We start from the raw sequence: 16,530 nt of genomic DNA, 5'->3' as shown, positions 1-16,530 counted from the left end.
TTGGGCATTGGTGTCAGCAAAAGGGTTTCCTGTGGGGAAACAAGGGGTGGCACAGTCTTTAAAAGTCGGCCAGAAGAAGCTCAACCGCCCAAAGTCTTTTATGTTACAACACTTCACCATCATCTGCATCACAAATATGAAGGTAAATCAAAAAAAAAATTCAAAAGTCAGGTTTGAAAACGAATCCATAAGTCCAAGAGACAGATGATGATGCAATACAACACACCTGTGATGGCTTATGCAGGGGTGCGGAATTCCAACGCCCGACTCGTCCGACACGGGTAAACTGACCGTCGGACAAGCGTGTTTTTCTGGTTTGAGTTGTCCGCGGACAAGTGCAATTTTCTGGAGAAAAAAGAATTATATGTGCTGTGCAGGGCACATTTTTACCACTACTTTCAAATTTTAAACATTTGGGTACGTACGTCGTGCGGTAACAGTCAGTCTACTTAGGCATGTTTTTCATGTCAGATTGGTCTTCAATATTGTTTACAAAATGACGGCTGATTTTTCATAGGGGAAGCACTCTTATGGTCTTACATAAGTATTTTACCCTACTATTTACATGCTTGGAGATGCGGTCATTTTTTTTTCCATGCCGATATTATGATGTAATCTGATAATTTTTCATTATAATCGATAACTTTTATATATTTTTGATAAAACTCATTGTTTCTACATAAAAATGTGGTCATTTTACTTACAGTGCAAATGTTTTCACCACATAAAGCTTGTTAGGCAGTTAATCTTTCCTGAAATTTGTGATTTCGCGTAGGTTGTGATATATTGAGGAGTTCAGGCATTTATTGCGTGACAGCATTCATTTTGATGAGCTGTCTATAGATCGTTTTTAATTAGAGAATTTTTCATATAAAACAAGTTGGTTTTGCGCTGTCAGTTTATTAAAAATAAAGAAGAAAACATTCTAACGGTTTCCAAATGTTACAAAATATCTATAAAAATCTTCACTTAGGTGCGATTATTTTTTCCCCCCCCCGACAACATAGGTAATATTTACTTCTCTGGAAATGCACCATCTGGCGGAATTTCGAATACGTCATTAGGAATTGCCGGTGTAACTAACCCATAATGCACTGCGGTAAGCATGTTTTTCTCGCGTTGCTGAAACTAAAGCAAGTAGCATCGCGGATGAGAAATGGATCGTTTCTTGATTAAAACAGGCCCTGAAAAACCTGACAATGAGGACAAGAAAAGAAAAACAAAAGCTGAAAGGGGCCGCGAGTATCAGTACCAGGAACCATGCAGTTCAGCTCGAGCAGAAATGAACAGCATTCAGCCCATGCTGTCTGAGATGGTAAAGATTCTTGGGGGAGATGTTGCAAGACAAAAGCTGAAGAACATGGCAGAAAATGAATCAGGACAGTGTTCTGTTATGTAACTGTAATATGTGAAACAGAACTAGTGTAGCTATAATGAAGGCATTGTTTATTGGTGAGTAAAAATGATACGGGAATCTTTTTTATATAATGTTCTAGAGCAAGGTGGCAAAAATACTACTCCCTGAAACAACTTTTTTCAGTTTTAAAATGGAAGGCAGCTTTGGCATCAATAAAAGAGATCAGAAAAAATAAACTATTTTTCACTTTTGTTATTTGTTTATGGGCAAGTGAATTTAACTGGCGGACAAGTGGATTTTCTAAATTTACTTGCCCGTGGACAAGTAGAAAAAAATGTGATTTCCACACCCCTGCTTATGGGTAGTTCTGACATGCAAAGTGTGTTATTTACAAGTCTTGGCATCATTTTGGGCCTGTACAGACCAGAAAGCCTCCCTTTTGAGCTTGGGGTCAGGCTTCGTGGGAGTGTCTGGAGGCCTGCTTCGCTTTTTGTGCTTTAAATAGAGGGATCTCACAACAACAGGCCAATTTGGAGCTACAAATGAATCTAGAACATAGGTAGAAGGAAAACCAGAGCAATGCAAAATAAAGAAGAAGTAAAAGTAGAAGAAGAAAAATGCCAAAACAGACAAGGTAGAAAATGCAAAGTCCAGAAAGAAAGTGTGACCAGGCCAGACAAAAGGGAACTTGGTAGCCGGTATACAAAAAGGTACAACATGGCATAGTTGGGGTGGAGGGTTTCATTGTTGCAGGCAGGCGTGTGGCTTAACATCCAAAAGAAGGAACATCTCAGCACCTACAACATGCTCAGTTATATAGTGTGTTAAAGCGCTGTAACTGTAAAGAGAAATGTTATGGAGGGCTTGCATTACATCCCCATGTCAAGAACAGGAGACGGATTACTGTCAACTACTCGATCACCAACAACAATAATTCACACAGCAAAGTCAGCCCTTTGAAGTTCAGCTCGTTTATATTAGCCGCCCTGCGGCCCTGCTCAGTTTGTCATTTCTAGACCATCCATCACTCAATAACACCAATTAAAGGACACAATACAATCGGCTTCAACTTGTTAGAGATGACAAGTGAAAACAATTACAACGGCAGATTCCACATACACGCCTGGCGAGCCAACAATTTCTTGCCATCGTAATCCAACCAATACAATTAACCATGGCTGGCTGCACTCACTAGATAGAATGGGATAATTATTGTAGTTGTCGCAACAGTTTATAGGGCTTTCTGTGAAAACTGAATCGAACTAAAAAGAGTAAGCTTTAGGCGAGGAGCAGCAATTTCTTATGGGGGCCGATATGTAGTCGGATGGAAATGCTTTTCACTACACTAAATAAGAAAAATCTGGAGTGCTCTCCCCTGGACTTCTCAGATATGGGGATAGATATTTGAGGAGTAAACCACAAGACAAGGATTATATTTTTATATTATGGACATTAGAGAATCATCGACAAGAAATGAAATCAAACTAATAAATATACTTAACAATTATCATAAAAGTAAAGTTGAAGAAATTGGACTCTGCAGCTGCATGAATAAAAGGAAAAGTACCACTTCCGGTTAATGGAAATAGCCCAAAAGTTGATAGAAATCTACGTTTTATACCTGATACTTGTAGTGGGTTGGATAATGACCGACTGACTTGTATGCAACATTTGGCTGATCGAAGTGAAAGCGTACTCAAGTTATCACACACACACTTCTAAAAAATGGTATTTTCGCACTCAGGGAGGTCTAAAACATAGAGATTCATCAAAATCTCGAGGTCAGATTTTTGGATGATTATAATCCTTTCCCTACATCTCAGATACAAGAAAGTCAGGGAGATCCAAAATGTTGAAAATCAAAATCTCCAAATGGAATTTTTGGATGATTACAATATTCTCCCTACAAGAAAGTAAATTGGACTCAGGGAGGTCTAACATGTAGAGATTCATCAAAATCTCGAGGTCCAATTTTTGGATGATTACAACTCTTTCCCTATACTTTGTATACGAGAAAGTCAAAAGGAGTTCCTCTTTTCCCCGAATCTTTGAATTACTTAGCAGGCAAAAACCTGAAATGAAATTTTGAAAACAGTCGATAAATGACTTTTCCTTTTGCAAAAGTGTCCTTTCCTTTATTTAAGTTTAGGCAAACTCCTGAAACACGATGTCTGTTCACTCAAATTAAAGGATGACGTATGCTTCAAATAGGCCTCTTTGATGACACATAGTGGCTTGAGTGGGCGAAATGCCAGTCTAGCCAATGATGTACGCAAACAAGGCAGGTGATGATGCCATGAGTGTGCGGCAGAAAACAAATCAATGAACAAAGCTCCCACTGCACTACTTATATACCCTACAAACTGTAGTTGAAGGCCCCCAGGGTTTCGTTTCCAAATACAGCCCATACACCAATTTACATATCCCTAAAAATAACAACTTCCCGATCTCGACACACAATTCTTTTCTCCCCTACCCCACCATCAGCCCCAATTCCAGTCTCCAATGGTAAGGGGCGGCTGTTTGAAACCCAACCCTTTGGTCACATTTGGGGTACCCCAGAATTAAAATTCACAACCAAGAATAGGGATGTTGTGAAAGCCAATTTATTGTATTTGATATAAATAAAAGGGAATTTTTAATGATACTTGCCGCCCTTTTAATACCACGGCAAAAACAGAAATCTTCTACTCTGGGCGCAAACACCCTGTGGATACCAGAGGTCAGAGGTGAATGGCCAGACCGTTTCGAGCTGACAGAAAGGCAACAGTCACTCATATAAGCGCTCATCACAAGTGAGGCATGCAGAAGAGCAGCTCTGAACATACAACATGCCAAACCCTTGAAGCAGGTGGGATACAGCGGCAGGAGACCAAACCTGGCACCTCTCCTGCCAGCTAAGAAACAGGCAACTGAGGCCACAATTCGCACAGCCTCACCAGATTTGGAGAATAGAAGATTGGAAAAATGTTGCCTGGTCTGACAAGTCTCGGTTTCTGATGAAACATTCGGATGGTAGGCTCAGAATTTGGCATCGACAATGTGAAAGCTGAGCAGAGCAAACAGTATGAAAACACAGAATTCGGAAACAAATTAAGGTCATAAAGAAAAATGGTTGAAACAGAAAAGTCAAAACGTCCTCCAATACCAAAACACAGAACGCTAACCAGAATCGAAATGCCACAATTTCATACTGAGAATAGCTAAGAGACACACGCGCAAAGGTTTGTAGGTTTTGTCTGCCCAAATCACGTACGGTGAATAAAAGCAACATAAAACAAGCTGCAAATAATTGAACAAAAGCGTGGACAATTACAGCCAGGGCTGTGTAGTCGGAGTCCGAGACAATTTTGGGTACCTGGAGTGGGGAAACATGTACCGACTCCAACTCCTCATAAATTTAAATTGTAATGAAAAAAAAAAAAAATACAGCAAGTTCAAGTGTCCCATTTCACAAACAACAGTCCTTCTCTGATGTGAGAATAAAGCCGAGTGCAGAGTTGTGTTACTAGTAGTGTAGTGTGAAGTTCAGAGGAGCGATTATACGACCGGACATTCACATACTGTAGATCATCTGGAATATGGTACATTACAAAAAGTCTTTTCATTTGAGTTTAACAAGTTCATCAAGTGTAATGATGGAGGTGAAGGTGTGCGCTGGTGTGTGGTCAGGGGTTCTTGTCTTTTGTTTAAACTGGCCAATATGGTAGAGAGTCGGTGTCACAGCCAGTAGTTCTCTGGTTAAATGACGTGGATATTTGCCTTCCTTCAATCAACATGGAAAATACATTAGCCTATTAAATACAGCGGAGTCAGAAGTAACAGAAACTAAGAATTTGGAGTCAGATTTAGAGTCCAAGGATTTATCTACCGACTTCACAGCCCTAATTAAAGCCCACGACATTAGTGTTGCATACCGTAGATGATATCAGACCCACCAACCAAGAGAGCCCATGAAATTAACAAATATCGGCAAAACGAAACCTCCGAGGAGACAGAAACTTGCTTAGCCGGCGATAGACGAGTTGGGGGCGAGCACATCGACAAAACAAAACCTCCGAGGAGAGAGAAACTCGATTAGCCGCCGACAGACAAGGGAGGCGAGCACGTCCACAAAACCAAACCGCAGACTCTGCATTTCAGTTTCTTTTCCGAGTTTCTAGGATCTTACATGGCTAGTAATAAATAAGCATGGCTAGAAATGATCAATGAGAAACAAAACTAACAATTCCAATTATACAATTTACAGAATGCACTGTAATTTTCACAAAAAAGTGGAAATTTTACAACAGATATCAGGTGGAAATTCTACTTCGGATATGCAGTTTCAAGTCCTGTGTGCTTTGTTGTCCAGAAAACAAACAAATCTATCAATGCAATCAACTTACAAAAGGCAAATGTTACAAATCCCCAGGCTCATGACTGTCATTACTTCATCTGCAAAAATGAAAAGGATGATGAGGATATTGTTGTGTAAATCGCCTCCACAGCAGAGAAACAAAACTCCCTATCTACCCATAATTCCTCCGACAAACGTAGAATTCCCTGCACAGCGCTAAAGGGACGGACACTAAACTAGGAGGTAGGTATGGAAAGGAGATTGAAACGTGGGCACACAAAAAGGTCCGCTTCACGTGCCACTAAGGACGTCGTCGTGCCATGCACTCTTGAACTGAACTACTCGAATTAATCAATCAGTTTCTGAAATGTTAGAGGAACCGCAGTGCCTAACAGAAATACAAAGTGAGCTCCCACTGACCGTCTCACTTTATTCAGGATTTTTAACTTTCTCTCTTTTTTTTTTTTTTTTTTTGAAAAAATCAGCGGTGAGATTTTATTTGTATAATTCGCTGGCCTGTAATCGTCCACATGTTTGTTCAAGGATTCGCAGCTTGTTTTGTATTCAGGTGCTCATAAGGAGATATCGGCTCATATGAAGAGGCCGCTGCCTTTCTGTATTAATCTGCTTGTGTGTGTGGCCAGGAATGGAGAGGCAGAGGGTCACTAAATTTAGAAAGGGGTCCTGTTTACATGAAGATGAAGTGGGGGGGGTGACCATAATTTGACCTATTTGTCCATTAACAAATCTTTCAGATTAAATCAGAACTGAAAAGGAGATTAATGGCAAAAAGTATGCAGAATGCAGGATGCCTTCTGGGTCCCTCAGGACGTGGAAAACTTCAACTCATTTAATTCTCTGTGTGTGTGTGTGTGTTACTGACGTGTGCGACACTTTCTACGCAGTCTAAGCTTAATACTTCAAAACAAAAACACATAGCAGAGTTTGTCACTTCTTCACACTGTACCTTTTATAGTGAAAACATTTATAAGCTTTTAACAAAGCAATTAACAGCTGCAGGCCGAGAAAATCTGTAATTATACAAAAAGATATAAAATGAAGTCCCGTATATACTCACTTTTAAGTTCTCCCGCGGATAAGTCGGGGCTTGTTTTTAACGTATAATTTCTGGCATTTTATAATGTCGGTTGTATAAGTCAAATGCGGAAAACTTACGCTATTGGTCCAAGAGATTACGATATGCAAAGCCCACCTGAGAGAGGAACCACGGGGCTCACGGCCTTTTGTTTTCTATGTATTGTGCCTACGTGACCACACGGTGATACCCGAACTATTCTGAAGCGACATTCGCTGTGATTTTTGTATCTCACACCCTCATACACCTTTATCGTAAGAGCATCCCTTATCTATGGTGGAGCGTTCAATCAGAAGAAAATATGAAGCCGGTTTTAAATTAAAAGTCGTTGAATTGGTGAAAAACTGGAAAATGCGCTGCTGCAACAAAATTCGATGCGTCTGAGAAACTGATGCGAGATCAGAGGAGGCAAGAAGATGTAAAAAAATGTCATATTTTTCACGGATCTTGACTTTGTGGATGATGCTGTGATCTTCGCGGAGTCAATGGAGGCTCTGATCAGGGCGCTCGAGAGACTGAGTGAGGAGTCCGAGTGTCCCGATAAAAACCAACATCCAGGCCTTTAATGATCTCTTGGGCGCGGCCATCAGTAGTACGTCTGTCTATAGAGAGAGTAAAAACCTCGTCATCGAGAGGTTTACTGACCTCGGCAGTGACATTCATGCGACTCTGGTGACTCTTCCTATGAAGTCAGTGGACGGATTGGGAGAGCATGAGGGGTCATGAGGTCGCTGGAAAGGGGTGTGTGGCGCTCCCAATATCTCAGCTAAGGGACAAAGGTCCTAGTCTTTAGAGTCCTGTTGCTTCATATTTGTGAGACATTGACGCTGTCCAGTGACCGGAGATGAAGAATGGACCCCTTCATGTGCGTCTCTCCAGAGAGTCCTTGGGTGCCGTTGGTTTGACTTTGTGTTGCTCATGGAGTCCCAAATGAGACACATGACCTGCATTGTGAGGGAGCGTCAGTTACGGCACTACGGCCATGTGGCGCATTTCCCCGAAGGTGATCAGCTCGTAAGATTCTCATTGTTAGGGACCCAAGTGGCTGGTCCAGGCCAAGGGGTCGCCCACGTAACACCTGGCTTACAACAGGGTCGTATCCGGAGTGCGGGACTGGACTGCGTGTCTGCCTGGGGGGTTGCCAACCGGGATTTCGAGTTGTTTCATCGTGTGGTGGGTGCAGCACCGTGCCGTACCAGTGCATGCTCCCCAACTTGACTTGACTTGTTGTATAAGTCGGGGTCTTATTTTATAATCGATTTTTTGGGTTTCAAGACCCCGGCTTATACGCGAGTATATACGGTAACCGCTCACTGTGGTCAACATTCTTTAAAAAAACTGAATAAAGTGCATTCAATTTTCAAAAGTATATCAAAAATTAAATGCAATTGGAAAATGACGCAGTAACAGACCCCGACACAATACAACATGTTTGCAATGGCTTATGGGTAGTTTGAACACGGCCAGCGAAGCACTCTAGTTGAAGTGAATTAAAGGTCCAAGTCAGAAAGAAAAATGGTTGGAAGCGAAAATTCAAAACGTCCTCCAACACCGAAAACACGGAACACTAACCAGAATCGAAATGCAAGAATTTCATACGGAGAATAGCTAAGAGACACACGCGTAAAGGTTGGTGGGTTTTCTCTGTCCAAATCACGTACGGTGAATACAAGCAACATAAAACAAGCTGCAAATAACTGAACAAAAGTATGAACAATTACAGCCCACCGCATCGGTGTTGTATATCGTAGGCGACGTCAGACCCACCAACCAAGAGCAGTGCCACAACAGGAGAGCCCACGAAATGGCAGTGCCCATGAAATTAACAAACTGGTGTTGTAGAACGTATACAATATTAAAAGAAAAAAGAAGAATCTTAATGTGTGTGTCTGTCTGGAAAGGAAGTTCAAGGCTACAGCATCATCAGATCTTATCACGCCACTGCCGTATTCAGGTAATGGCGGCGTCATTAGCGTTCTTAAGATCTTCATCGGTACACGTTGGGCCTCAGGAACGTTCATGGAGATTGTGGTCCATTGTCTGGGTGGGCTCACCACTGGGTGGTGAGGCCCCATCTAAATAGGTTGTCCCTTGTTCTGCCCACCTTTGACCCAGCTCGGTTAAGCGCGACCCAGTCTTTCCTAGAGTGATGTTCCACTGGGTAGATGCATGAAGCTCAAACAGCCAGCAAGGCAGCCCCAAGTTAACGAATCAGAAGAAGATGAAAGCAAATCCGTCGCCAAAATGAAACCACCGACGGATGACAAACTCGCTTAGGTGCCGATAGACAAGGGAGGCAAGCGCGTCCACAAAACCAAACCGAGCAGTAACCGGACACAATACAACATGTTTGCAATGACTTATGGGTAGTTTGAACACTGCCAGCGAAAGCACTCTAGTTGAAGCCAGGGTTAAATGAACATGGATGCTCTGCTGTGGGATTTCACACCCATTGAGCAAAGCACCATAATGGGAAGCAGGAATGCAAAAGGAGATGAACAACGTCAGAAACAGTCCATACCGCTCCATGACACAAACATACGTAAACCGCTATGGCTGTGCCCGCTCCCCAACCTAACCTGACCGGAGTCTCACGCAGAGGTGACTGCATATGGGGGCCTCATCAAGAAAATCCAGCAGAATTCTTTTAGCTCGCACCCTTGAGGACACAGATGGAGATTAAGGGGAAGTGGATTGAAGACTGAAACCAGGAAGCTCTTCTGTAGTCGAGAGAGTTGTGGGAATCTGAACAAACTACCACGCTATGGAGCTGAAGCAGAATCCTTGACAACCTTTAACAAAGATCTGGGTGGGATAAACGGGACAGCATGGCTACTAGCTAAGCACACGAGCTGGAGGGCCTGAATGGTCACCTCTCGTCTGCCAAAATGACACGGTCCCATTTGGCAAAGAGAACAACGGCCATTTTGCTTGGGTTGCCCATCCACCGATGTTCTCCATCCATCATGAGGGCCTCCTAGCAGGGTATCCAATCATCCCTCCCATGCTTGTCTTCTATCAGAATATATCGATACCAGTATAATGTAATTACCAAAACCATCAGAGTTCTTAAAGACACCAGGGTATTGATTTTTGGCCACGTCGCTCACTTGTACAGGAACGAGACCAGCATTTTAGTGAAGTGCCAGAGCTGAAGCTGGCACAATCTCTCTTCCCACACTGCGTGGCTTCAACATCACTGAGCCAAACGGGAAGAAAAAGGCAATCAGTTTGTAGCAGTCATGGACGTTTACCCGGATAAGATCCCCACACACACACACACACACACAAACACGCTTGGCACCGCAGAGGTGCAATAAGTGGCGCAGTGACTCATTAAGTCTGATCACCACAAGAGGCTTTCCAACAAGATGAAGAGAATTCACCTCTAGCCTCCAACGCTACGGGGTCAAGACCACCCACCAAATTAAATACGGCTTCAAACTCCCTCTTCACATATCCCACGTGACGCCTCTTCAAAGCCAAACAGAAGAGACAGTGTGCTGTTCAGAATGTCACATCAACTAAAACGTCCGCATATCTGGGTAGAGAAGCTGTCGGTTCTGTTCAAAGGTAAACTCGGTGAGAACACAAATAAAAGGCGTCTCTTCGGTATGAATTCACCCCGATGAAGTGCGTCTGTTCTCACAAAAATCAAACGGGAAAACAAAAATAAATAAATAAATAAATAAGTGACCCAACCTCGTGTCGCGTGCCTTTCTGTGGTCTTTCATACATGACATGTAAACAGCCACCGACTTGTATTAGCAAACAAATTCGGTCAACCCGCTGGTGCGTCTGCGTGCCCGGCAAATCACTTTAATGTGGGCCTCTCACAAGGTGAGCGTTGGCACAGGGGAGCTTTTGACCACACACAGATACAGCAGGCACATCTGCAGCCCTCACTGCTGGCAGGACACGAGGGTAAATGCACTCTTTGGGGCTCAAACGGTGCCTGTGGTATTTGACTGTATTTACAGTTACTTGTCATTTTCTTCTTCTTCAAAAAAAAAAAACAATAATCATTTCAAAAGTCATCTCAAATGTTTCTCGTGACATCAATGTTGATATTGTATTTCCAGAATATGTTTTCAGTGGCGGTATGAGGTTGCGAGAGTCTCAAACCCGTCTCTGAAAGAGCGAGAGAGAACGGCGCACATGGAGGTGGGGGGTAGGATTTGAGTGCGACACGCGGCCTCAAACTCGATCAGCTCTTCAGAGATAAAGACGCCAGCCTAGAAGAACAGCAGCAGTGCCCCAACCCTGACCTATGAGATCATAAACCCTCCTCAAAACAGGAACGCCTTGTCTTTTGTTGGATGGCATACAAGGGGGAGACCCAAAAATTCCCTGGAATCAGTCAGCAGCATGGGAGGACAGTGTACCCCCCCAACCCCCAATAATAAAAGCACATCTTTTTGGTTGTTATGTTTCTGTCATTCCAAAAGTGGCACATCACAAACCTTAACACTGCTTTTATGAATTTCACAGCAAATGCCATACCACAGAGACACAGGCATTGCATTTGGCATTCCAACAGATGGCGCATCACAAACATTAACACTATGGCATATAAAAGAGAACTGTGCATTGCATTTGTCATTCCAACAAATGGTGCATCACACACATGAACACTACGTTTTCTAATCCCATACCAAATGGCAGAGGTCAACGTTAAATACTTTGATTTCAACACGTCTTAATCAGGGAGCACAGCTAGTTTTATACATTCACGCACACACACACCCCTACATAGACGGACAGATTTAAAAGGCACTTTAGAATAGTTGGGTATTTGGGTAAGCCTGTATGTTTGGCTTTGCTCTGGGTTAGAAAAATGGATGGATTACAAATTTTTATCACCTACCGATTGTGGAGCGGTGGCTCCGAGGCGGCACTCAGAAGGTAGTGCTGGTCGGATATCCCATAAAACGCCAGAAGTGACTGCACTCCGTTGAGCCCCCGAGCAAACCCCTTAACCTGCGATTGCTCCATCCTGGGTAGGACGTTAAACTGCATCCAGCACCGCAAGCAAGTCCTCCAACTTACAAGAAAAACCTGGGGGGTCAAAGGCAGGATTGGCACTCCAGCCACAGTTTACCCTCACTCTGTTCTTCGCCCAGCTGCACTCGGGTCCCAATCCGGGTGGCTCGTCCAGCACCGCAAGCAAGTCCTCCAACTTACAAGAAAAACCTGGGGTGCGGCAACACACTGCAATCAACTTCTATAGACTTTCTGAGCCTAATTAACCCAAATCATGGCACCGGGGAGCAGCGGCCTATCCAGCTTTGTTGGAGCAGCCTGTCCTGGGACTGGATGCCATACTGATGGACGGGCACACACTTTACCAAGTTAGATTAGCCAATCAGGCAGACTGATAGTCTTTAATATGTGAAAGGAAAACCAAAATAACAAAAGAAAGCATAAAGCAGACACAGGGATGGCACAAGCGTGGGCGAGTGTGTATGGATTTGAACTCCAGTCTCCAGTGGCTGTGAGGAAGCAGCAGCATCTGCTACACCACTGCATTACCCAACACATTCAATATACGGGTTATTAAATTACGTAGACTGTAAGTATTATTGGTCTTTGCCAACGCAATATCGCCTCTTTAATGGATGCCTTTCACCATCGGTCCTCAACACAGGAAGTAAGAAGCAGTTTGAAGTATTCAACAACACTTCAGCCAACTCTGCACTATTTCTTTTCGTCACTTCAAGCTAAACCGTCCACAGAGTTATTTCTCACATTTCAAAATGTAGAGGGGGGGGAAAAATGACTAATTATTTCTGTGGTTGTTAAGCTAATGTGAAAAAATAAAAATAAAAAAAAGAGAGAAAAAAGTTGCCAACGATGGCAGGTAGTGAGCGTGTCCATAATGTACAGAAGATGAATGAAAGGGTGTGGGATGGGGTGCAGGGGTTAAGATGAGCCGATTAAAGCGTCTCTTTATGTTCGTTTTAAACGTCCGACAGATCAGAAGGGCCTTCTGGCGAGTGCGGTGAGGAGGCCACCCGTCTCAAAGCTTCCTCTTTCATTTGGAGACGTTCTCTTCCTTCGCCCGCTTACTCGGCTCAAAGCCGCCAGCAGAAGAGAGAGGCCCGTCACCCCGGCCTGCCCCATATCTCGAAATCTTATCATTACGGCCCCGATTAGGAGGTGAAAAGAAAAACAGTAAGAAATCATTACGCATAACAGGAGCACAGCTCGTGGAGATTAAACACTGGACTCAAGTTTTAAAGAACGGTGCCATTTTACCGTGTTGTGTCCCAGTCAAGTTTAACTGGTAAAAGCAATAAGAGTGGCCAGTCTCGGGTCATGCAAACCGTTACAAGCCCATGAACTGAACCCTCATCTGAGCAACTCTCCACAAGATGAACGCTTTGGCGTCCCCCAAATCTTTACATTTGACACGTCCGGCCCGTGATGGGCTGGCACTCCGTCTGGCATTGGCTCCTGGTCCACAAAAAAAAAACAACGTGCCGGGAGGATCAAACCATAACTCTTAACGGACGGAACCAACACAAACCGAGAGCTTAAATCAGAATTACGTTTGTCACTTAGCAAGGCCGCCACGGTCTACGAACGAGAGCCACACGGGTGCCGAGTTTACTGATCTCTTCAGGCTGAGCATTTTACCTTTTAAAACAAGGGGATCCTTTCCTTCTCTTTTCAAGGATTCCAGCACCACGTGTAAAGGCTGGGATGGCATCACCCTGTTTGGCTCATTGGTATTCTCATCATAAACTACGATTTCTTTGGAAAAAATCCTTTTGAAGGAGTCCTTGCCTTCCCTGCAGGAGATAAGGTCCAACACGGTAATCTTGCCTTGCTGAAGCCTCCTCCTGCTGATTTTATCTGAGCAATTGATATGAACAGCACCTTGAATGTGGCCCTTATTGTACTCCATGAAAGGCCGACAGTCAATAATGACCGGCCCGGGAGTCGACTGGTGACCCTTGGCACATCTGGTAATCTTCTTGGCTAATTCATTGGGGTAGATGGTCCGAAATCCAGGAAGCTGCTTAGCAGGTCCAGAGATTGGACTTCCGATCCCACCAGGTGCATTTATGGCCTCATTATTGTTGTTGACCATCTGGTTGGTGGGGCCAGTGGGACACGCTTCCGATGTCAGGTTTGGGGCACTGGCGCTGACCGGTCCTTGGCTCTGGCTGTCCTTCTCGTACGTGGTCACAGTGCAGCAACTAGCACTGCTGCATCCGCATGACAAAGAGCGGGTGGAGCCGTTGGATGAGGGCATATAAGTGAAATTAGTCGCCCGAATCTTCACCACAGTTGAGCTGATCACGGTCTGACGTCCTGCCTTGACCGAATCCAGGTAGTTATCGTCCAAGCAAAGTTTGAGTTCCTGAGGTCTGACTGGCCTTGGCAGTGCCACCACAATTCTGTCGTCTAGAGGAGATGGAGGCATGGGGAAGCTGAAAAGACGCCAGGCAAACTAGGAAGAACTCAGTGTTCGGATCTAAAGACAAAAACCAATGCGACAGAAGTCAGTAGAGGGCAGACAAGAAATAAGATTTCATTTTCACTTGGGGAAAACAAAACTACACAGATTGTAAACTGGAAGACACATATGAACTTTAAAATAAACAAATAAATGTTCCCTCGCTATTTTTTTCTAATTATTTCAGCGCATTTAAATTGAGTGGTCGGCACGGGTTAAATCGGATACACAACCTTAGTGATTCCAGTTCAGAAATCTCACTTAACAGGCAGTCCTGGTCATAAAAATATAAACATTAAAACAATCTGGGAGTTAAAATAATAATAACTGGATATAAAAAGTCCATTTTCGAACAGACGGCGCAGGGGCTTCAAACGTCAGGCAGATAAGCCACTACATCTAAAAATAAAACTGGACACCGTCCCTGAAAATTCCCGGCGCCCGTTAACACTTTCAGACCATAAACGTTAAAAATAGGAAGTCAAGCACCTAAAACCGTCGAGGCACGCTGATAACGGAATTAACACGCTGCAGAAAGAGAATCCGATTTGTCCCATCCAGTGAACTGGAGAAATCGATAACGGAGCCTGAACGACTTCTCAAAGTGTGCGAGACAACGCCAAGATGTTAAAAGCCCGCAGTCGGCGCAGGGCAGCAGTAGCGGCGGCACGTATGAATTATTTCTAACTAAAACGCGGCGCTTTTTGGGGTTATCTTCTTTTCTTTTTTTTTTTTATCTCTTAGACAAACATTCACGGCTAAAAAAGACAAACGCGGAACGGCGTGAAAAAAGCCAGAAACAAAACGTAACGAGACGCGCGAATCAGCGGCCGCCGCCACCGCCGCCAAACACCACCACAGCCGTCGCCGCCGCCGCAGTGCCCGCTTATGAGGACTTCTCCAGCTCTACTTCTCACCTCATTGCACTGCAGCTAGAAATCGATCCGTTTTGCCGAAGAAACTGTCACCGTTAACTTAAGGGACGCACTGGACTGGACAGGACCCCGTAAAGAAGGCATAACATGGGGCTGACACAGCAGCGTCAACCGTACTGCGCTCTGGAGAGAACTGGAAATCTGTAATGTGCGGGTCTGTCTGTCTCGGACAGGGCAGCTGGCCCAAAAAATCCAGTTCTACTTGTGAACCTTCTCGCGCGTTCAAAAAGAATATATCAAATCCAATAAAAAGTTCTACTTACGTGAGAGCGAAGGACCGTTCTAGCCCGCAGACAAGCTGTTCACGCCACACACACACGTACGTTAAAGTCCCCATTCACCCCTTCCCATTGACGCCGAGCCGCAACATTTTTCACTTTCAGCTTCGCTCCTCGTAATGTAATATACAAGAGAGGGCATCAGCCTATAGAACGGCTCAGTCTTTAAATGACAGTGGCAATAGCCAATGGTAGAGCCTAATCAATATTAATGAGCCTTAGAGGCGGTGTGACTGGATACACCACGCCCGAATGGGCGGTGCGTCAAGGGTGTAAAGTCAGCGAGCTGGGGATAGTTTAGCCGAACAATGCTCGGGGCTCCGAGTGTGGAGCAGGGGTGATGTCATTAGCAGCCAATGAGACAGGCCAGGAGCTGGACCCAGCCAGAGCGGAGCAGATGTGCCGCATTTACATATAAACTGAACCGCCCGTGGGGATCGTCGGCTGACTGGCGAGCTCCGCGCGGAAGGGTTATGATGTCGGCGCCTGCTTTTTTTCGGGTTGGCTTGTGTATAGTGCAACGTGTTGTGCGAGCTTATAATGTTCTTTTGCGAAAGAGTGACGTGTCCACACTCAGGGGAGCGGGACTTGCTGGCGACTGCAGCCAACACGTGCCGCTGGGACGTGGCCGGACTGGATATCGCCATTCGTTTCAATGCGCATCCAGAACCGCACGAAAAACTGTTCAGTTATTCGAGCTTCACGGAAGCAACGGGATGGTTGGTTGTCGGAATTTGGAAGCTTTACCAGCGTTACGATTGCGTTTCGTGAAGTCTGCATCGTACAGGAGTGTTTGGACTGACAGCATAGCATGTAGTGCAGAATACCACAGTTTGTTGCATTTTATTATCATTTTTTATTCTGTTTACCGTTTATCCCCAGGCTTTAACTAAATAAGATATGCTAATTACAAGGCAGATACACGTTTGCTTAATGTAACGTTCTTAACGGTGCAATTTAAAATTTAAGAAACGACAAATTGGAATCCTGCAAACACAATGCCCACCAAAAGTCTGAAACGTGCTTCCCATAAAGGTACAAGGTTCCGTTTGTTTTAAAC

At 44.2% G+C, this 16,530-nt stretch overlaps 1 protein-coding gene across 2 annotated transcripts in view; it reads right to left on the bottom strand.

Annotated features, from left to right (window-relative positions):
* Positions 1–15,599, bottom strand: part of dusp10 (dual specificity phosphatase 10) — a 36,268-nt gene extending 20,669 nt beyond the window's left edge. The window contains exons 1-2 of one of the 2 annotated variants that reach the window (XM_039737922.1): positions 15,456–15,599; positions 13,432–14,275 (exon numbers count right to left, since the gene is read on the bottom strand). In XM_039737922.1, coding sequence (XP_039593856.1) covers positions 13,432–14,224 — 793 coding nt within the window. In that variant the 5' untranslated portion in view covers positions 14,225–14,275; positions 15,456–15,599. Of the gene's footprint in view, positions 1–13,431; positions 14,276–15,174; positions 15,270–15,455 lie in introns of those variants that run through there. The other variant, XM_039737923.1, reaches the window with a different exon arrangement.
* Between the last annotated feature and the right edge of the window lie 931 nt (positions 15,600–16,530).

This window comes from Polypterus senegalus, chromosome 16 (genome assembly GCF_016835505.1).
Source record: "Polypterus senegalus isolate Bchr_013 chromosome 16, ASM1683550v1, whole genome shotgun sequence".
Taxonomy (NCBI): Eukaryota; Metazoa; Chordata; class Cladistia; order Polypteriformes; family Polypteridae; genus Polypterus; species Polypterus senegalus.
This window is presented reverse-complemented; position numbering and strand designations above follow the sequence as displayed.